Below are 23,323 nucleotides of genomic sequence, written 5' to 3'. Positions count from 1 at the left end.
GCAGTGTGAAGATAAGACAGAGGAAGCTTCATGGTTCCTCCACAGAGAGTTTATCATGAATTAGGAAAAGTATCTACAGTTGGACTATAAGCTTTAACCTTTATCTGTGCAGAGATAGAGATTATTTATTAAGTTATTCGAAGAGAAGTAAAACTTGTCTATTTTTACTCTTTTTTTTTCTTGGCAACACAACAGGCTACCCAAGCATTATCAAATATGTAATGTATTAACAGGTCCTCTGGGATATAAATATAACACTATATTCAGGGACTTCCTTTACTTATTCCTTCCTTTTTTCCTTAATCCATGGTTCATATTGTAGCACCAATAAGGGTCTAATTACTGGGGTTGTGCTCAATACATTTAATAGTTTGACTATGTTCAGAAAATTAATCTGTAATGTGATAAGTTTGCATAAGTAATCACTCCCATTAACATTTCCACATTACTTTGTAATGTTACAGACTGGAGCTGAAATGGATCTAATTGTGATTGCATAAGTCAAACAAATGCCCATAGTATGGGAGGGGGGGAGTAAAAGTTGTGATGGTCACGTGATTAGATAAGTGGTATGCACCCGTGTGCGCGCAATTAAAGGTCACGTGATTTGAATACCTGCTCCGGAAAGACCCGGGTTTGATTGAGGGGGGAAAAAAACTAATCAGGTTTTAACTATAATAACTTTATAAACTATAAAACACTATAAAATATATCCCAAACATAGGGCTCTCACAGCAGTGGGGGTGAATCATTGTGCTTATAACTTTATTAACGCTTTTTGTTCTTGTTGTTTGTTTGTTTACTATATAGAATTCTCAGCTCCATGTTAAAAGCCTGGGGCAATTTTGGGTACAATCATGACATCTAACTCCAGTTAAGTCCATTTTAATATTACAAAATGTGGAAAAGTTCACAGGGGAATACTTAGGTCTATAATCATAATGAAAAGCAAAAAAAAAAAAACATTTGAGGAAAAGTTTTATAAAACAAAGTTTGTGAAACCCTTTTCTAACGGGTGTATAGATACAAACAACAACAAAGGGGTTAAACACATACATCCTCATCATTAGTTTACAAAGTTTAGCCTTGCTCCCAAATACCTCCATATTTTGGACACTTTAGTGCACTAAGTAGTTAACACAAAGCGTCTTTGACACCATTGGCAGTGCGCATATGTAAGGAGGAGGGAGTGATTTAGGACACGGCCCCGGTTCAGACTCGCCCTGCCTCCCTTCGCTCTCCAAGAAACCCGGAGAAAGTCTCAGCCTGGTCCTCCTACACCACACACCGAGCTCTCTGAGCTTGTTCACACACACGCCTAGTTTCGCCCGGTTGTCATACGAGCCCAGGAATGCCATGGCCACTCAGCCCAACCAGGACTACTTCCGCTCGGTCAGCAGCGAGTCCACTACCTACATGATGGTGCCGGCGAATGGCCGCAGAGAGTCTCCGTCCAAGCTGTGGCTCGCCATGGTGGTGATTGTGGTGGTGGTGCTGCAGATCGCCTCCACCACAGGACTCTTCCTCTACCTGAACATGTCCCTGTCCCAGGTGAGAGCACTGCTTTAAAGACTCGCACAACCTTTTTTTTTACAAGTCTGAAATAAGTTGTTTTAGTCAGAGTGCGCGCAACTGGTCTTACTGGAGTCTTACTGACATCCAAACCTGTGCAGACTTTCATTTTCTACACCCTTTATAATACTGATTATTTGTATTTAAAGTCATTTTCCACTTTACCTCGAGAGTGGTAATACTTGCATGTTTATACTTGCATATACATTTTGTAAGCTATTTATTAAGACTAATGTTAAGTTTTCATAAAGTATTTATTAAGCCTAGCTTTTATCAGTCTTGCCCTGTCACAAAAAGTGTACTAAACTGTACCTGACTATATCAATGCAGTGGAATCTTCTTCCTTAAAAAAAAAAAAAATATATATATATATATATATATATATATATATATTGAGAGAGAGAGAGAGAGAGAGTTAGAGAGAGAGATAAGGTACATAAATGGATAATAATTCATTTAAAAGCTGTATGTATAAAAAAAAGTATAAAATATATACTCTTGATGGTATAAAACCCAGCAACAAGGAAAGTTACAGTTTAGTACAGTTTTCTAGAAGGAAATAAGAAGATAATAATGCAGCTATTACGTCATAAGACACAAAATTATTTTAGGATCTCTTTCTGATTACCATCACATTTAGACAGAGGGGAAACTTTTGATGGCTCATCTTTCACTGGAGCACGTACGTTTCACCGTGCATGCTTTTCACACAAAACCAAAAACCCCATATGATACAGCAGAACTGATACAAATGCTTCCTCTTGCTTCCTTTTTTGTGAATCTGCCAAAGAAAGACTCCAGACAGTTGAAGCATGAACCCTTGAGGAACGCTGTAAATCTGTTCACTGGATACTTTCGAACATTTGTAAAAGCTCAGATCTGTAACTGTCTTTGTCGTTTGTAGAGCTGCACTTTTGTGATGTAAAGTAAGAACTACGGCATTGTTTTGTTAGATTCAGGGCCGTGGTTGTTTTGTGCTGTTTTTTTGATCAAAAGGGACTTTTCCCTGTTTTGCCAGGAGATAGCAATAATTCTTTTTTGAAAATAGACATTGTGGTTTGGGAGAAAACTGCTGTAAGCAACTGAGGCTACACCAAGGACTGTTTTGGTTTAGGTCATGAAGTGATGTGTCTCATCACTGTTGTCTTCACCATCACATGATAATAAGCCATATTCAGATAGAGTTCACTTAGGACTTCTAGATGTTTGATTACTCAGATCCTTCACAAATGTCTGGTTTCACCTTTACAAGACAAGGAAAGATTGTGAATATATTTTAAGCTGATTCATCATGTTCCATCATGTTCAGTGAAACAGAGAAATAAGAGATCAGACACTTTCAAAGGAAAAAGAGATCAGACACAGTGACAGTAAACAGTAGAAGAAGACCAAAGGGAAAGACCCTCACATAAGGTTACAGAGCTGACACTGCACTGAACCAAACGCTGACCTATTTCTGTCTACTTCCTGCTGTCCAATGCAAAGGTGCGTGCCAGAATGGAGTCAGTCTGCTTTTAGGTACGTCATGGCCCTCGACCGAGTCCGTGACTAAGCCAGTTTGCCGCTGAGTATGACTGGTGCGCCCACTTCCACATGTTGCTGGGGTTTTTTTCTTTAGTCAGCACCCACTGGAGGCTTTCGTCATACCACATCACTCAACTCCAGGTGCTCTGTGAGAGAAAACTTCACCAACAATGACAAAACGTTGCTGTAAAACTATCTCCTGCAACTGGTGTTTAATTTTTCCCCCCGACTCCGTCGAACACTTTGGTGACAGCTTCTATTGCCAAAATCCCTGAAAAAATCTTACGCCTTCCAATGTCCCGTTTATTGTTCTTTCTTTCTTTTCTACTTGCTCTTCTGTGTCAGTCTGAACTTTGGGGTTTCATGCAGAACAGTCCTTATGCAGCTAAATTTGGCTGCCTTTCTTTGTGGATTCATGTTACGCCAAGTTAGCTAGCCCCAAGCAGGGCCTGGATGTTTCCCAATGAGACACAAGATTTAATCTAAACTGTTTCACAGAGTCGAAAATAAAACACAACACTGTGCCTACAGATAAAGTATGAATATTGATGCGGATCTGAAGCTGTTCTTTAGCTGGAGTATACAGTGCTTTCCAGTTTTTTTTATCCCTTTAATTAACACAAGTTAATTTACTCCTATGTAAAAAAATACACATTCCATGTGAGTGATGTTTACTTAAGTGAAAAATAATCGGACTTCTAAGCAAATAATAGAGAGGGGTTACAAAACATGCACTTTTAAACACACACTTTGTATTACTACTCATGTGAAGACAGTCCACTGATTAATGCATTAATACGACTAATCAGTAATTAATGCTATGCCTGTACCAATCCTAGCTCCAACTTTCATCTCAGTAACCAAAAGTAAACATTTACGCTATTTAAGTTTTTCTTTTGTTCCTCATGTGGACCAGCTGCAACTTAATGAAAGGTCTTTAGAGCTAATGTAAATATCCCGTGCTCACACACAGCGTAGCGGCCAGATGGGACAATCTACCAGCACTGTTGTCCTAGAAGCATGTAAACATCTCCACTCAGGCTCAAGTTATCACAACTCGTAAGAACAATATTGGCAAAATAATAAGACCCAGCCGTTAAACGGACCTCCGGGTCACTGCAGCGCTACACGAACAGATAGATGCTATCTCTTCATTAGGGCCCATTAGAGAGCCCCATCACGCACAGCAGGTTCTTCTCGCTTCTCTAAGCTCTCGCTCGTACTGGAAATAATACTTCAGGAAGAGAGACTACATTTTACCGTCACATCTCACATACCGTCCCTTTTGAAACATGTTTAGAGGCGATAAAGGCAGGAAGGCTGGACAGGCTGCATTTTTCCAGACCAAACACGCAACACATTAAGATTTAAATGTGTTTGTTACTCTGTCTAAGATCTTCTTGTGTCTGGAGTGATTTTAGTATAAATTAAAAAACTTAATTGCCGCCTCTTTTGAGCGCTCCACTGCCTTAATAGGAGATTATTGGGTGGTTTTGGCTGCAGGATTTCGGCCTGATTCCACCGTCAGGCCTGTAGTTAGCATGCCGCAAGCACTCTCTGTGATGAACCCGAGCTGTAGACAGACGGACGGAGCAGAAAGCAACAGAGTTGCAAGTCATTCGAATGAACACCATTTCTTTGAAATCGCCTTACAATGACGTCTCAAAGGGGCCCGTTTCCCACTGGCCATTTAAGAGATTTACGAGCCAATGAGAATAGGAAAAAGAAAGCAGATTAAGCGTAAACGGATGGTTTCCTGTAGCAACATGCGGTGATTCTTTTTTTTTTCCCTCTCTCTCATTGGCTTTCTGTGTTTCTTGATTGCCTTTGTGTCTGTGCACTCAGGTGTGAGATCTAGTGTTATGGAGCTGCATAGCTGGAACATTGAATCAATTTCACTGGAGGATTTACAGGGAAGCAAAACTTAAACACTCACTACACCTCAGAGGCTTATCAGCAGCCACTCCTTATTGTGCAGTGATTTCTGAGAAACACAGGGATGAAAGGAAAAATCTCTACCCGGAAGGCTTTCTAGTCGTATTATATAAAAGCCCTGAACCACAAGTTGTGAAATACGTTTAAGTGCTGTGTCAATATTTTGAGTTCATCTCTCATCTTGACTTGTTACTTCGACTGCTAACACTTACATCGTCCGTGACAGTGATTTTGACAGGTTGAATTTGACGTAACGTATGTGAACACATTTAAATCTCTTTATTGGTATATATTAGAAGTAGATGTTTATATCACATGAGCAACATCTGGCTTGCTTACAATCTCTGGAGCAGCATAACAAATCATTTATAATCTACAAGTCAATACTGAGAGATTTGTGGGGTGTTTTATAAAGTCTAGGTCAAAGAAATGAATATAGGTCGAAGCGATGAGTAATAAAGATATAATACCTTGCAATAACATGTTATTATGTTGAAACAGCAAGTTATTGAGTCACTTGTTTACATCTTGCACTTCAAGGCTTCAGGAGTATGAGACTTTATTTGAATGACAACCAATTGAAAATAATAATGATTCAGTTAATATCCTTTACAGAGTACAATTACTTATTATAGAACTATTAAGCAATAGTCATTATCCTTTATAGATGATTATTAATGATTACTATTCACACTTAGTTTCGCTCACGGTAGAAGAAAGGGCTTCAAAAGTTGTTGTTTTTTTATCTTCAAGTAAATAAGCTGGGTTATGAATAGCTAAATATAAAAAATAAATAATAATAAGATTGATTTCTGAGTGCATTCGTCCTGCCTGTCCAGACAACCTGCTCTCCCCCAGGCTGAGTTTCCCAAAGCTGAGGCCAAGCAGACGAGCTGGAACAGAGAAGACAAAAAATGAAAAAAAAAGAAAGAAAAAAAAGATGAGTCGTTCTGTTTCCTTCTGACATCACAGGGGGAATTAGGGGGAAAAAAATCAACAACAGAAAATATTCATACACTGACAAAGAGACAGTATGACTGAGAGGAAAAGGAAACAAATTGAGAGAGAGAGAGAGAGAGAGAGAGAGAGAGAGAGAGAGTGAGAGAGATCCAGGAATGGCTTTAAGTTACATGACTGGTTTCTCTTTTTAATCCTTCCCCAAAAAGTAGCGATATGTTGAGTGAAGCATAAAGTTCAGCAGTGGCAGGTCCACTCCACTCTTCCCCCGGCTCCACACACCAGGAGTAACACTAGAGCATTGTTCCTCATTTCCTGCTACTCTCTCTGGGATCAGAAATCCTCACTCACCCTTTCTGGACCCCACACTTGCATCCCTACAACCAGCATGGTACTGCTACTGATTTTATAGCACGTTATATGTATATTATAAAGTATATTTTACTAGCAGTACATGCTATACATTACATGCGGTTACGGATCCCGACGCACAGTTTCGATTAAGGAAGCACGACTCCCTGTGTAGTTCTGATGCAACTTGTTTTGCTCGCTCTAAAGGCACAGGCATGCCGCAAATTACTGACACACAATAATAAACCACACCTTGGACAGTGCTGTCAGATACCAGTACACACATATAAGTTCAACGATTGTTGTCCTGCTACTACTTGTTGGATTTCTTCTCTTTTTTTTCAAGCAAGCATGAACTTGTACAACCAGGGTGTATTTGTCAAGTAGACAGTAAAATATTAAAGTGGCTCCAGCAGTTTGGCTTGAACCTGGAAAAAAAGTTAACAGTTCTACCAAAAATCCACAAATCATAACTGTAGGCATTACTAGAAAACCACAAAGGTCTTCTTTTCTTTCTTTTTTTTTTTTAAGACGTCAGCATGCTCGGCTCTTCACAGACACGGTTTTAAATCTATACATGTAGCTGAATAAAAAACTGCTCTAGCGCATGAAAAAGGAGGCTGATTTCCTGGAAAGCTTTGAGGTTGCCTTTCACAGCGCAAACCAAAAACAGTTTGTTTTTAATTGAGGGTCTGTTTTACTCTTAAATCCCAGCCTAAAAAATCACAACATGACCCATAAAACTGGCCTCGGATCAGCTCTGCCCTACATGCCGCGGGGCTAAAGCCCCCTCATTAGCTGCTTGATTCACACTGCCTGATTTGTGTAACATCATTGGTTCTAAAAAAAAAAAGACCCCTTCACCCCGCATGGCCTCTCCGTCATGCTCTGGAGGCAACTGCTGAAGAATCATTAAGAGCAAACGCCAACCGTGACGCTGAGCAATTTCTGATTCTAGGCTTCAAATTGCATGCAGACCTCCTTCCTAGATTTGTGAATGTGGATAAAGAGAAAAGGAGAAAAAGGACCTGCCTCCGAGCGAGATCATTTAAACCCCCCCCTTTAAGGATGTAACAGCTCTTCAGCTGGCACATGGTCACTGAGTTGAACATGTCCTCACTCGATTTGCTCTAGCACGTCCTTACAGAAAAGGTCAAGACTTGTGTTCAGACTGACCACAAATCGTGTCCTGGGTTTCAGACTGCTCCCTTGTTAACCGTCCCCGGAGTCTTGTTCGGATTGTTCTTTGATTGTTGTTCAGAATTTATTGGGTTAGATTCAGTGACAGCGGAGAACAAAGCAATCTGAGTGGGTTATAGTGTCCCTTTAGCCAAGCACACATTGTACCACTGATTTCTCTTGGTGCATGTCTCTATAAATCTAAATAAGATCATAGATCGGATATGAAACGCATAAAAACGAGTGGGCAGTACTCTCAACTCAGCTGCACATCTTTGCACTCCCAATGCAAAATCTTTTTGCCCATTACTTTTTATGCTGCACTTTATAACAACAATATATTCATATTCATATCCACATATTGTATTCATATCCTGTCTTATTCTGTATTATTTTCTTAGTTTATTTTTCCCTGTACAGATCATTTAATTTATTGTGTGCCAGTTCCACTTTATTGCAATTGCTTATTATTCTATTTCATCTTTATTCCATTTTTTACTGTTTCTATCTGACGAGTTTTATAACAAGGACAGCTGTAAAAGGCATTTCACTGCGTGTCGTACTGTGTATGATTGCGTATGTGACAAAGTTTGATTTTAAACAAAAACAAAATGATGCATGGATCACCTACATCTTTTCTGCTATTAAATGTCCTTTAAAGTTTGCGTCCATAAATAAAATGAAATCCATTGTAGTGTATTGTACTGTCTGTCTTGCAGTGTACACTTATGTAGTACGGTCTAGTGAACTTATTTCTGTAGCTGTGTACTCTAATACATGTACTCTATATATGGCTGAAATAAAAGCTTCTTGACTTGATTTAACGATAAAAGGTGAAGATATTTCCAGGTGTAGATAGAGAGTGAGGTGTTGATAAGACTTAATAAATGACTTGTTGATGAGACTAAATAAAATAATAGATCTCTGAGCTGTGAGAGTGATGCATTGGAGGGTGAAGGTTTATAGAATTGTCTTCGACAATGTACAAGAAACTCAGCTTGATCACTGAATCCTTCCTGTGATTGACACATTGACAGGTGAAGAACCAAGGAGTAACAGAAGAGCTGCGATGTCTGAGATTGCTCAATGCCCTGGATAAAAACCGGGATGTTTCCGAGGATCTGGCCCAGCTCTTAGGAGAATCCTGCTTCAAGCTGGCTGAAGGCATCAAGGCCTACATCTCTAAGGTGAGTTTACATCTGGAACTGGTTAAGAAGCACAAGAGCTCCATTACGCAACCCGTGAAGCGCGATGCGTGCTGATTGTCGCCAGGACTGTTTATCGACAGGCGGCTTTATTACGCTGACTTTTTCTCTTTTTTTTTTCCACAACGTTCAGATCAGCACTTTTTAAATAATACGTTTCACTCTAGTGTTTGGACTCAGTGGCAAAAACCAGTAGGCGGGTTCTAGTTAAGCTCTTCATTACTGCTGCCATAAATGTGTCAAAGCAAGTCAGTCATTTCTTACTGCATAAAAATCTGGATGCATGACTCGTTAATTGCTTTAAGGCATTTTATGCTTGTGACTGAGTTTCTCAGCGATATGCCAAGTGAGTCACCAGTGTGCCCTATTCATGAACCACTTCACTTCCAGTCCCAGCTCGAAGGGAACTTCTTGGATTTCCACTGGAACATCTGGTTAATCCTGTGTTCAGTGATTTCATGTTCTGTCCTGTAGAAATGGACACAAAGCAAGTTTTTGTCATTTAGCATCTTTAAATGATGAAGGATGTCTAACTGCACACATACACGTCTAAGCACAGGTGTGTGTTTTGTCTGTAAATTTAGATATCAGATATTTAGATATTCCTTTAGATATCATTAGCACCAAATAAGCAGGGTTTGAATCAATTTCTTTTGTTTATTCTAGTCCAGCACCTCCATTTCTCCACACTTACAGACTTTATGACGCATGTCACCCCCTCCCGCTCTGTCAAATCTTTCACTACTAATTGAGTGAGGCTGCAAACAATTTATTGGTGCTGCGAGACTGAGGCATTTGGCACTTAATTCAAAACACATGTGCCATTTTCAGAGAGATGTGGACGCAATTATGGCTCCCAAAAGAATACCCAGATCGACTTAGGGGTCAGCAACTGGAAAAAAGAAAAAAAAAAAAAAAAGACTTCACGAGGACACATATATGTCCTTGATGCAAGATCCAATGCATATATATGGATATATGGATATGCATTACTCTATTTTTCTTGCGTGCCTACAAGAGTTAGCAAGTGAGATTTAGGCTTAGATAAAAAAAGAAAGAAACAGGTCCAGCAAGCAATAGGAATGAGAGAGAGGGAGGAGAAGGAAACAGAGAAAGAGAAACAAAACAACTGAGCAGGAGAGAAACAACTAGGGCATTGAAAAAGAGAGAGAGAGAGAGAGAGGAATGTTTATTAAGTATAGACCTTCAGAATGTTGAGAATGCCAGCACACGTGGTAGTTATTACTAATGGATTGAAACAAGAAAAAAAAAATCCCAGTCCCACTTTTACATTATTGCTTATAGCAGAGTGTGAGATTGTTGTAACGCCCCTTGAACACTTGTATGCACACCGTCTGCCCAGGCCTTTTGTTACTGCTACAATTATTGTGTCCTGTGCTCAACTTTGATCTAAAGCCAAAACAAAGCTCTGCTGCTCAGCCCTAATACAGAGAGAGGCTTTCTGTTTAACCCTTCACACCGACAAGCAATACAAAACAAGCAGTCGTAAATGCATCACAACGCACTGGGCCGAGACTGGTGATAAAATCAGTCTTCCTGTGCCAGTTAATATCATGAACACTGAGTGTACCTGAGCAAGCAGGAGCGGAGGAGGAGTCTGACAAAGCCCTCAGAAAATCCCTAAATCCAGGCTCCATTTCCCACTGGTTGCTCAATGGGACTTTTTGTCCCTTCATCCTGGTCCCACGTCCATCTTTGATTCAGACTAATGACTCATTAAATCATAGAGGAAGCAGTAATTCTTCAAACATGGAGAAATTCTGAACCAAGAAGAAAAAAGAAAGAAAGTCCCTGTGTGAATGTTTGAAGCGATGTTCAGCTGCAAGGGAAAATCATAAAAGTAAAATCGAATTCAGGATATTAAAAAGTAAAATAAAATTCGTAAACTGTATCTCTTCTGGAGTTTTTTCTTCCCCCAGTGGAATGCATTGTAATAAAGGCTATTAAGGTCCAGTTACGACCCTTCAGTCTATACCACAGCACTGTTATAGACTCTTGAATCTCATTAAATATAACTGTAAATGGATTTTAATGTTGCTCTATGATGATTCAAATTTGTAATTATTGGCAACTTGCTATGGTATAAGAGGAATAAAACACTTTAGAAAGGGTTATTATTGGAAAATAATCAACTTTGGGATGCTACCAGAAACTCGGAAAATAAGTGTTTATACTAAAATAAACAAAAGTATGTGAATGCGTCCAGAAAGATAATACACTTGAGTGCAAAAGTTTGCATCCCCCTTGATTTTCTGATGAAATAATATTGTTTATATACAACAAGATAAGAGTAGTAAAAAAAAAAGAGGGTTTATAAGATAAAACATCTTCCAAAACATGAGGAAAAATGAATCAAAAAAGAAGGCTCTCTAGAAAGACGTTTTGTCAGACTTGACCTAAAGAAGGTATAAGTGGATGCAAACCTCTGACTTAACTTACTATTGACATCTTAATGTACACTACATGACCATTTCTGATATTTGTGATCATAAAAGAACATCTGTAAAACATAACACACTAAAGTCCTCTTTGGTTAAAAAGAAGTTCATTTATCCTAAGGGTATACAAACTTTTGCACTCGGCTGCAGGCGTTATTTTCTCACTTTCCTTTTAAAGAAGATGTAAAACAGACGGATTTTGAGATAGAGAATGTGCAATGGGGCTGTGAGTGAGAGACATTTGGGAAAAAGGGACAAAAAAATAGTTAGAAAGAAACACAAAAAGCCAGTGAAGAAAAAAAAGAGAAGTTAATAAGGTGATGGAGCCGGGGCCGGCTGGCGCTCTCGTGTTGCTGCACTGTGGAGTACGCGAGGGCTCGCCTCCTGCCAAAAATGTTCTCGAAGCGCTCAAAGCTGGTTCTACTTAGAGTCAGATTTCACTAACCCACTACAGCGACCGAGAGAGAGAGGCAGAGCGAGATTTAAAGGCAGCTTTAAAATGTTTGGAAGCCGCCATGACAGTTTTGTGTACAGCCAAGGCCGAAGGCAAACTGTCATGTCTTTAACACCAGCATTACGTGTCAAAAAGTCAAGTGAAGGGGCTGGTGTGTGCAGGGAAGGAACGAGCACAGAAGAGGCGAGGGAAACGAGATCGGAAAGTCAGAAAAAGTGTGTATCAGAGCAACAACGAGGTCTCTGCTCAAGGGCAGCAGAGCGGGACGCCGTTTTGGGTCGACTTCATCCTGCAGCCAAGAATGCCAAACTGCACTGACCCACAAACACAATACAAAAACACACAGTGTACCAACACACATATACATGTGCATGAGAAAGAAAATCAGGTTTGTTTTAATGCATTGATGTTTTCATTTCATTTAATCAGCACCGTTATCAGTCTCAAATCTGCTGCTGCATTCCACAGCGCAAAGTCTGACCATTTGAGATTTATGGTTAACTCAGTCGCACTCTTCCTGAAGCACAGCCACTGTTACTTATTAATGCCTCGCCTTAAGAATGCACAGTGGAGAAAGTCATCTAGAAAATAAAATTGACTCCCTAACCCCAGTCTCTCACAGATATTAAGGAATTAGATTATCTGCTGAGCTCAGGCAGAGAAGAAGCTAAATAGTTTTCTCCACAGTGTCTTTTTCTGTGTGTGTGTGTGTGTGTGTGTGTTTAGAGAAAATACTCCCCAGCACCTCTGTCCATTTTGCACGCTTTGCGGTCAAAGGTTTTGCGTCGAGTTTGTTTATTGTTAGTGTTGAGGCACATTTTATAGTTCCTATTCCTGACCTCGTCCATCAGCATCTCACAGTTTACAAAACAGCTGTTTTCTCTGCACACCAATTATCTCTGTTTCCTCTCTCACTTCCCTGACTAAGTCAGACGAGCATAAACTCAGGTATTGCAGATTTCAAAGACTTTACATATCTCAGCATCCGACACAATTAATGTTCTTTTATGGACTGAATAAATACCTGTCTGTAATATAACAGGCATGGGATCACCTACAGGCAGATGGGGACGATCACAACGTGTTAGAGAACACAAAGGTCTTGTTTATTTTGTTGATATTAATCCACTTATTACACGGCTACTTAGCAACAGTCATTCATTTGACACAGAATATTTATTGCTGAACATCTTCTAAAATAGTCCATCAGGAATGCATAGGCATGTGTAGCCTGGTTGGCGTTTCCATTTAAGGCAAAGTGAAACATGCCTGAGAGTCGAAATTCTTCTAAGATGTTGATCTTAACGGACCACATTGAGTGACATGAGAGACATGGACATCTGCGTTCTGTAATCTCCAACCTCCGATTGCATGAGGAAATCACAGCGAGTATTCCCACAGACTATTATGAAACATTTAATTAGAATTGAAGGACTAAACACAACACAGTAGAATTTGTGAACCTCAATTCACATCAGGGGTTAAAACCTGTGCCAGATAAAAATATACGGGCCAGATGATCCACTGTGGCAAGCCTGAACATGGAGCAGCCGGAAGAATAACAACAACAACAACAACAACAACAGTTCACACCACTCCCACACAGCGAAGTGATGTAGTGCTCCGGTCAGGAGGCTTGGACTTGTCTAGTTAATTATTTTATAGGATTTAATTACCATGTAAAAAATTTAAATGAGTTTAATGGATGAGACTCAGCATTAATAATTCTTCCTCTATCTAATTTTAATACCCTTTATTTCACTACATTGTTTTGCCAAATGTTTGTGGACAGCTGACCATCACACCCCCTTGTTTATTGTTTATTTGTATATTTCCCGAACTGTTGCCACGAAGTTGGAATGTGTTTGCTTCCTGTTACCATTTCCCTCACTGGAACTCAGAGGCCCAAACCTGTCCCAGCATGATGATGCCACGATGAACTGGGATGCAGTCTGCACATCAGACCTCCTCACCTGACATCAGCATCTGACCTCACTAATGCTCTACTAGCTGAATCAGCAGATCCCCATAATCACGCTCCAAAACCTTCCGTGAAGAGTGGAGCTTATTATAATGAACTTATGAATGAATGAACTTGTTTATTGTCATTGTGGTACAAAACAACTAAATGGGGTTAGCAGCTCTGAAGATATTAAATACAATGAGTTATTAAATAGTTATTAATAGTAATTATATAGTTCAAAACAACTAAATGGGGTTAGCAGCTTTAAAGATGCCTAATATTTCAAATACAATGAGTTATTAAATAGTTATTAATAGTAATTATATAGTTCAAAACAACTAAATGGGGTTAGCAGCTCTTAAGATGCCTAATATTAAATATAATGGGTAATTAAATAGTTATTAACAGATATAAGCCAAAATAAGAGTATAAACATTATAAAGAGGACTGGAGTGACCGCATAGTGTTAGTAAGAGAGGCAGTACCTTGTACCTTGAAAGTTTTAATGGTGTAAACATTATAGGCATTTGGATCGATATAACAGCGAGCAAGCACATATGATTGTGATGTCCACAAACTTTTGGCCTGATTAGCAATGCCACTTTGTACTCACTTATTCTATGACTCACTTTTATATTATTCTAAGGCTTGAGATTCCACTCAGGCTCACTTCACTAGGATTCGACTCTTAGTCGCTTCTCAAAGACACTTAATAGCTTCTCTGAGACTTGAGATTCTCTTCTGTAAAACTCTATTAAGACTCAATTATTTAACATTTAAGACTTGACCTTTATTTCTTGAGACTGTCCGTCCCTGACACCTGATCAGACTCTTTTGTTAGTGAACTGAAACTCTGACTCAGTTATATAATAACTTGTGACTCACTTGTGTATGACTTGACACTGGATTAAGAATCGCTTGGTCTGTGAGATGAGACTCAACTCAGATTTAGACCTGTTTCAGACTCACTTATCTATAACTTGGATTCGATTATCTAAGACTTCCAACTCCACTCGGACTCGCATACCTGACCCGCATACTTGAGACTTGACTCTGACTCACTTATCTATGACCAAAGATTCGACCCTCGGCTCCGTTTGTTTCGTTAACAATCGAACTGCAGCCTACTGCAATTAATTATTGCCTTTCCATGACTCCAGTCTGGAACTGATTTGATGTGAGTGACATCTTGGGGATTTTTGGACTCGACTGGGAGGTAAGGGTGAGATCACTTAGACTCAACATGGACAATGCTAAGCGAATTGATTACAACACCAAACGTTGCAGTGCTACAGCTAAATCTTTTCCATTACTCTGCAGACAGCTTGTGTATACCTTTGTCTCAACAGCTACAATACATTTACAGCATATTACAATATGAAATAGTCTTAATCAGTGTGATGTGTGAAACAGTGTTTGACGGATTTGGTGTCAAGTCGATGGAGAGGAACTCCAGAGGTGAGCGTGCCTCGGTCCACTGTCTCTCATGCTGTCACGAGGAGATTATGTCATTTTAGCGTGTGCGTAGGCGCTTCTATGTCTGATGAATAGCGAGACAACTTTGCGCCAACATCAACAGAGTCTCCATAGTGCACTCACACAGCATGCTGAAGGCTAGACGGAGAAAAGGAAGAAAAAGACTGAGGGAAAAGGGGGGAGCTCTGCATCTGCAGGAGAGAACAGAAACAGACCATAAATAGAGACTGATAATAAGCTTTAGTTTAGGAGAAAAACGATTGCTTTGCAGTTTAGCGAGCACACGCTTGTTAGAAATAGATCAAATATTTTACATGTCTGGTACACACTAATCACGGTAGTGTTATTTTTTTGTTTGTTTGTCACTGTATCAGCTTTAATACACTGTGTAGAAAGAATCAAGACCGGTTTCTAATCCAGCATGAAGGAGTTGCTTCCCTGAGCTTCAACATGCTACTTAGTAATTTCTTGAAATCCGATACTTTTGAGAAGACATTCTTTAGCCCTTGAGTAGTTTTTTTGAGTGTGTGTGTTGCTTTTCTAGACACCATTTTGTTTTCCCACCATTGTGCACCAAGACTTCACATTTGATACCAGTATGAAGACGTATGCGAGTTTCATAGTCTCACAGCATTATGCTTGGCATTAAGGTCAAAGTCTTCCCTCTTTCCAGACTTTTACATTTCAGACACCTGCAAGACATTAACCACACGTGCCTTTTCCTGAATTCTCCTAAAGTTGTGCTCGGGACTGTAAGTGGACATTATTAAGTATAATGTGAGCATTTTTTATTTAGCTAGGCACTCAAAAAGTCATTAAGCATGTGATTAGTTCAATCAGATGTTTCCATGTGGGGTTAAAACATAGTGAAGTCATAGGTTGAGGCTGGCCTTGAGGCATTCAAACACAAGCCCATTATGCTGAAAGTTGCTGGTTCAAATCCTGGTCAGTCTGACAGGGACAAATGAACTGGATACTGGAGGGTGACTGGTATAAAATATGTCTGTCACAGGTTACTGCAAATTTCACCCCCCTGGGCAAGACAACCCCCCAAAAAACTTGAGGAATTACCTCAGTTTTGGCTGTGCAGCTGGCCAGTGCTCAAATTGTGCATGTGTTGCTGCAAAAAGAATCTAATTTCTATTGTATATTTAACTCTAAAATACAGCTGTAATGTTGGCAAGCTTGAGATAAACCAAAACTGCACAGAGTAAGAGGGAATGCGTGAGAGACAGAAGACAGGAGGTGACTAGGGGGAAAGAGGAGAGGCTCGACGAACTGAAATATACTGTGTTAGGTTGCATGGAGCTGCCTGCCAGGACGGAGACACAAAGAAAACAGATAAAATATCCTCAGATGTATAAGACGGTCAGGAATGTTGATGAGCCATGTTGCATGTTGCATGTTCTTGCTTCCTGTACTGACGGGATATGTCTCATCTGTCACAGGTAACAGAGAACATCATCTCCAGACAGACATTACAAGGTGAGCATTCAATTTTTGTATGTTAATCACGCTCATTCTGTCATGCAAAACTAAACACAGACGGGCTTCTATTCAGGCTCGGGTTTGTGTTGTCAGTTCCTGCACTGATTTTTCTTTCCTACCACAGAAGCCAGAACCCTACCACACAGTTACAACACTACAGGGGCGAAGTTTGTGACACAGAGACCTTCAGCCCACCTTACACTCAGCAGCCTACAAGGTGAGCCATATCTGCTTTTGCTAAGATTTAGGCTTTGTGTAAATGTCACAGTGGGCAAAGGGTTTGCTTTTCTACTTTTTAATTCCACTGTATATCAAGTTCCAGGGTAAATAAAATGTAGAAATTACAGTATTAGAAGTACGTTCACACAGTCAGTGAAGGAAATGGAAACCAGAGTTAGTTAGGTCCCATTAACTGAAATATAAAGAACTCCTTATTATGGGGCGGAGCTTGTGATTTTAGTTCTTACGGAATTTCTTAGTAATCGTTTATCCACTATTAAGCTTCAGTTTGTGTACAACGTACAAATATTCAAGACTCAAGAGTTTATTGTAATATATGCAGGAAACACCAATGAATTCTTCCTCTGTGAATCCTCCCAGCAGCCTGTGACATAAATCATAATGACATAAGGATAGAAGGAAGGGAAAAAAATTAAACATAAATTATAAAAATGACTATAACAGTCCCGAAATGTGAAATGCTGATATCAGATTTATATAACAGTGATACAAATACATATGCAACATTTTTGTATTTTGATTTTCTTCCCCAAAAAGCATGCAGTGCAGCAGAAAAGCTGCAGCCGATCATCTGTGTGTGAAGGGATGGAATATCGTCTGTCAATCACAGCAGCACAAGCCAATCATGGGCCTCTGTGAGCTAGTGTATGTAGAAGAGGGTAGACAGCTCTTTCCTCGGAGTGTGTCACAGCATTAGCAGCAGTAACGATATATTTGGCTCATTTTATGTTACACATGTGGCCAAATTGTGAAGAAAAATAGAAGGGAAAAATGCCTGGATAATTACAGCAACCTCCTGCATTTCAGATACGTTTAAATCTTCGCTCTATTGCTTTAATTTTGTTTCCTTTCTGTTTCTGTTCTTTATAAAGTGCTATCCTGTATAGTTTCTTTTTTCACACAGTCTATCAGTCATATTCACTTCTGTTTATTTGCCTCTGAAAGGCTTTCTCAGTGAGGGGAAGAAAAAGTGTCATCATATTTTAATGCAATGTACAACACACTCGGGCTTAAACAGAGTTTAACTGTCAGTGTCGTTCTGCAAACAAGCGTTCAATGCCGAGAAGGCTCGGTTCGGGGTTACGACAATTCAAACAAATTTAGCACCAATCACTAGATTTGTACACAGTATAAAAGTAGCAGCAACTGATTTTGTTCGAGGCAGGTGAAAATAAACACAGTGCGATATTTGTTTCGTAGCTTTTCTATTTTGTAGGAAGACAGAGTAAAATGTGTTTTTGCTAAGAATCTATTTTTTAAATCACAACCAGATTTGCAGAATTGGAAGGTTTTATTGCGAAATCTTCACGGATATACTCCCACCATGTGATCCAGATGGAGGAAAAGTTTTTACACTTCTCCCTGGTCACTTCTGCCAAAATACTTCTTGAGTTTATTTTATTTTATTTTATTTTATTTTATTTTATTTTATTTTATTTTATTTTATTTTATTTTATTTTATTATTTTGTATGTTTCTGTAATGAGATAAAAAAACATGAATTTCTCTATCTTTTCAACATTTATTTATTTATTTTTAAGGCTTTTAAAGACAATTTCATTTCGAAAGAGTTTTTAAAAGGTCATTTAGGGTGGGGGGGTTCATCCAGTGTCTGAATGCGTTGTTTAACATTTTATAAATTTTCATTGTTTAAAACAGTTTATAAATGTTTCATTAGTATAACCATGTAAACCAACTGATCTTTGTTAGCCAGCAGTGTTACACGCATATGCAAGGCAAGCCAAAACGACTGTGTTTCTATGCCATGAGTCACAAGCATGATAATTAAACTGCAAAAGAGTTGAAGCTGGAGTTTCACTTCCTCAAGTGTTTTCCTGTTTGGTTGCAAAAAATATGCATTGATTTCGGCTCAAAACAAAAATGTTGACAGACAGTAAAACGTTGATATAAAGCATGTATCTCAGTAATCTCACTTACAGGCATGTATTAAGTTCAAACCACTAAAAATGCCACAAATCTGCAAATGTTTATATCACAGAGCGGGCGATGAAAGCAAAGCGCTAATGCAGACATCTGCTGCTCATCTGCACACTTCTTCCTGTGTCTCAGGCAGCTTGAAGTTAAGAAAGTTTTGAATCTTGGAATATAAAGTCATGGAATTGTTCTTGCGTGATCTATTGATCTTTATTGAGGAATCCTGCTTGTTTTGTTTGGATAACCTCCCACTGTGTCTCCCACACACACACACTACTCTCAGGCCAGTCTCCACACTCCTCAATCGTCCTGGACATTCTTCCTCTTCCTCGTCTGCTTTCTGTCAGCTTCAGATCCATACCTTCCTCTTAAGCACTAATCCTCTATATTCATCACTCTGCTGCTCTCAGCTCTGTCCTGTCCTCCTTACATCACACACTTGTTTTCTTCAGTCTCTGCCTGTTATCCATCTGTAACGGTTACATCATTGCCGAAAGTCGCAAGATTTTCAGCAACATGGTGTAAAAGCGTCTTAAACACGAGTCATGTTTCTGCATTCACACGATTATCTACTGAAATGTAAAAGAACTCTCTCTCAAGTCTGTTTTAACCTCACTCCATTTTATAGGGTCGTTAATGGAAAGAATAAGTCATAAGTAGATCCAGCACAGCGCTGAAGTCTGAACTGCTCAGACGGCATGAAGCAAATCACACGTTTATATTAACCCACTAGTTCTAATATGTTGTCGTTACCGTAGTAACAAACGTCTTGTAAGACAGACAACAGATGTAACTGATAATATGGTCAAATCTTCCGTATAAGAGATGTTTATTTAGCGCTTTTTGAAAGGAGTCGGCAGTGTCTTTAGGAACTTTTCTAGTTTCTAGTTTTCAGGAAGGAAAGCTTTGCAGTTTCTCTGTAATGTGAGACGCAGCTTCTTTTTTTCTTATGGACTTCAAAGGAAAGAAAAAATAGAGCTGGGTGAGGCATATGAACATTTATACAGGCTTATGTCAGGCATCATAAGGTTTTGTATCCTGTCATGTGAATAGATTCATGTGTTGCCTGTTGTTTTTGTATTTTTAAGCAAAAGCAAACCTATATTATTAATATTTGTGTATTTTGTAATATTTGTGTTATTGTGATGTTTTGCTGTTTTATGTATGCATTGTACCAATTTTAAATATTCTATTAATATATATCTTATTTGTGTGATATGCGTTATTTTTGTAATATTTGTGATTTTCTGCTGTTGTATTTCTGCTCATTTTAATGTCAGGTAAAAACCTCATCTAATATGGTCAGATGATATTATACCCAGTCTCCCAGGCCTAGTTTCTACACATGCTTTGATTGTTTCTGTTTTCACCTGAATGTGTCTCTCTCTTCCAGGTGCCAGCCCTCAGTATCCGAGTCCGCAGGCGGACCTGCACCAGTCGTGCCGCCACCCCGTGCGCTCCTGGGCCAACCAGAGCTTCGGCGCCCACCTGCACAACATGACACTGGCCAACGGGCGTCTCCGCGTGCCTCAGGACGGACGCTATTACCTGTACGCGCAGGTCTACTTCCGCTACCCGTCTCCCAGCGAGGGCGAGCAGAAGGGCACCAGCCACCAGCTGGTTCAGTGCATCTACAAGAAAACATCATACCTGAGACCCATCCAGCTGCTGAAGGGTGTAGGCACCAAGTGCTGGGCTCCTGATGCTGAATACGCCCTGCACTCCGTCTACCAGGGAGGTCTGTTCGAGCTGCGCGCCGGCGACGAGGTCTTCGTCTCCGTCTCCTCCCCCTCGATGGTGCATGCTGAGGACTCCTCCAGCTATTTTGGTGCTTTCCGGCTGGACCTGTGAGGACGGATCAGAGACACTGTGCCGAGGTTACATTACCCAAGAGACACTGGGAGGATTTGCTTGTCTCTTGTGTGGTCCCAGGAGACAGCTCAGACATTGCATTGTTTCTATTTTCTTTTAATAAATTGAGATTTTTTTTATATATATATATATGTATATGTATATATATATGTGAAGGAAGTGGTTCAGACGATTGGACCCCCCTTTTTTAAGGCGGAAGAATGTATGTATATTTTTAAAAGCACATCAAAGATGTGGATTTTGGAAACAGTAGCAAAAAAAAAGACAGTAGGATTGCCAGAACTTTGCGAGGCTTCATCTGTGCCAATCGTGCGCATGTCTGATGTACGAGGAGAAAAACTGTGCTTTCGCCTCAAGCCACTGGGCATCGGTATTTAATGCATTTTTTCAAATCTATTGAGATGCAAGAAGAGAAGAGCATGCCAGGCAAAAGAGGAGAGGCGTATGCTGTGCAGATGCAGGAATTCTCTGTGGCCAGTCCAACCAGTGGAGCAGCATGCAATCACAGATAGAGACTTAAAAACAGACATCACCACCTGGACATACACACACTCTCTCTCTCTCTCTCTCTCTCTCTCACACATACACACACACACAGACAATGCAGAATGCACTTATTTAATGCAGAAAGCCAGAAATGTGGGCACATGAGATGAGATTTGTTGATCTTTCATTTAGAAGTCAGACTCAATAAATCAAAGGCACAGACATGTTTACTTTCAAATACACATAAATCATATACTCCCACTCAAGTCCCGCTTTCTAAAAGCAGACCCGCCTCGTTCACCCAAACACAAACACGCCCTCGTTCAACAAGAGCACAGTCCACTCGGCTCGGACATCTGCGATTAAAAAAAAAAAAAAAGAGTGTATGAAAGGTTAAACAAACAGTGTGTCGTACAGTTTAAATGTCACACCCGTGGCCTTTTAATGCTTTGTTTTCTCCAAAGCAACATTCACATGATCACAAACATTTTCGGTGGAATGACATGTATGTAACCTTTCTTTCTTTCTCTCTCTCTCTCTATTTCTCTTCTCAGTTGTGTGTGTATGTATGTAAATATAAATATACAGTACATGGTGGCTATTTAAGTTTGCCTTATACAGTGTATTGGGAGAGAATAACACAGGAGATGTGATCTCACCTCCAACCTACTGAGGTTCTGAACAGGCAGAAGATTGAGAAATCTGCAGGCCAACGTCTCTGCCAATACATATCGTTTGATGGACAACAGAGCACGCGTGAGGCAATAACGTGTAATTTAAATGGCCAGATTCTTGATCAGTGGCCAAGTTGGACTTCAATGTAATTTTTTTTTCTTCCTGACTGGACTCCAGCCTGACGTTTCCCTGATAATGCCACTATTCTCAAGGCCTTAAAACCAACTGCTGCCAATACACAATACACACAGGAGTGAAATGCACAGCCCAAGCACTTTCTGTTTCCTTTCCCAAGGACTTGGCTGTGAGCCACATTAGACGTTATAAATCATCATCTCCATCTGGGACGACATCTTGGAAGGAGTAAATGCATCAAGGAGACGTATTGTGCAACAGGAATAATCGATTCGAGCGAGCGTGAACGCGCGGTATCAGTCATTGGAGAGGCAAATGCCGAAGTGGCTTTCAGTGTTGCATTGATTTGAATGTGTTAGCGTGCGAGAGTATTGGACTTGGTCTGCACAATCAGTATAAAAGAGGTTATGGCAGGGTGCTACAAACGATTTGGCAGCATGTTACTAGCTCAAGCCTCAAACATTTAGGCTAGGATTTACAACTGGCTTCCAAAATCTCAGTAATCTTCAGCACAGCACACTTGGGGCCGTGGCACATCAAGTCAGAACGGAGGAACTAGCACTGGCAAGGCTAATTGTTGAGCACACAAAAACAACGCAAAAGTACAGCTGAAAGCTGGCATGCGTGTCCGTTCCTCACTTATGTGAATAGTTCTCCATACCGGCAGATGGCAGTAGTCTGTCTTCATAATCACACTTTTCAATTAGTTCTCCCATCTCATACTACTGCAGTCAATAGTTTGTCATTATCATACGCCGTCTACTGAGCAGGTATCCCGACTTCTTACGTTAGCATATGGCTTATATATCCGCTAGTTTTGACTCAAATAAAACACAAATAAAATATGCAGAGCAGAATAATCCACAGGAGGAGAGAAGACGCCAAGCAAGCAAAACGAGCATTTCCTGCAGGTAGCAGATACTTTCCTTTGCGATAACTTTATCTGGATTGAATTTTGACCTGTGAATTTTTTTGTGGCCAAAACAAAACACAAGGGTGGAGCCATGGTAAGGAAAAGTGCAGGGTCTTGTTTATTATTTATGCTTTTATCTAGGATCCGTTTCTTCAATCAATATATGCCAAAAGTTTGTGGACACCTGACCATCACATCCACATGTGTTCCTTCTCCAAACTCTTGCCACAAAGTAAGAAGTGCAGAGTTGTACAGAATGTCTTAATGCTGTAGCAATATGCTTTCCATTCACTGGAACTGCGAGGCTTAAACATGTTCCAGCATGTTCATGTTCAGAAAGCGAGCTTCTAACCTCAACTGTAACACTGACTGAGCCCCAGGCCTCCTCACCTGACATCAGTGCCAGCGGCTGTATGATCACAAATCCCCATATCCATGTCCCAACGTGTAGTGGATAGCCTTCACAGAAGAGTGGAGGTTATTAGAAGAGCGATGCGGGATCGAT

The 23,323-nt window shown here is 40.0% G+C and overlaps 1 protein-coding gene across 1 annotated transcript; it reads left to right on the top strand.

Annotated features, from left to right (window-relative positions):
• Positions 1-1,241: 1,241 nt before the first annotated feature.
• On the top strand, positions 1,242-22,894 carry tnfsf10l (TNF superfamily member 10, like). The gene is made up of 5 exons (XM_058395065.1): positions 1,242-1,551; positions 8,556-8,705; positions 16,524-16,560; positions 16,688-16,780; positions 20,131-22,894. Exons 1-5 carry the CDS (start codon positions 1,357-1,359, stop codon positions 20,586-20,588), a joined length of 933 nt encoding a protein of 310 aa, XP_058251048.1. The 5' UTR covers positions 1,242-1,356; the 3' UTR covers positions 20,589-22,894.
• The last annotated feature ends 429 nt before the right edge of the window (positions 22,895-23,323 follow it).

The sequence above is a fragment of the Hemibagrus wyckioides genome, linkage group LG07, assembly GCF_019097595.1.
Source record: "Hemibagrus wyckioides isolate EC202008001 linkage group LG07, SWU_Hwy_1.0, whole genome shotgun sequence".
Taxonomy (NCBI): Eukaryota; Metazoa; Chordata; class Actinopteri; order Siluriformes; family Bagridae; genus Hemibagrus; species Hemibagrus wyckioides.
This window is presented reverse-complemented; position numbering and strand designations above follow the sequence as displayed.

Coding starts and splice junctions, on each gene's coding strand:
- tnfsf10l (XM_058395065.1), top strand. CDS start 1,357: ATGGCCACTCAGCCCAACCAGGACTACTTCCGCTCGGTCAGCAGCGAG. Junction 1,552..8,555: donor TGAACATGTCCCTGTCCCAG/GTGAGAGCACTG, acceptor ACACATTGACAG/GTGAAGAACCAAGGAGTAAC. Junction 16,561..16,687: donor CTCCAGACAGACATTACAAG/GTGAGCATTCAA, acceptor TTCCTACCACAG/AAGCCAGAACCCTACCACAC.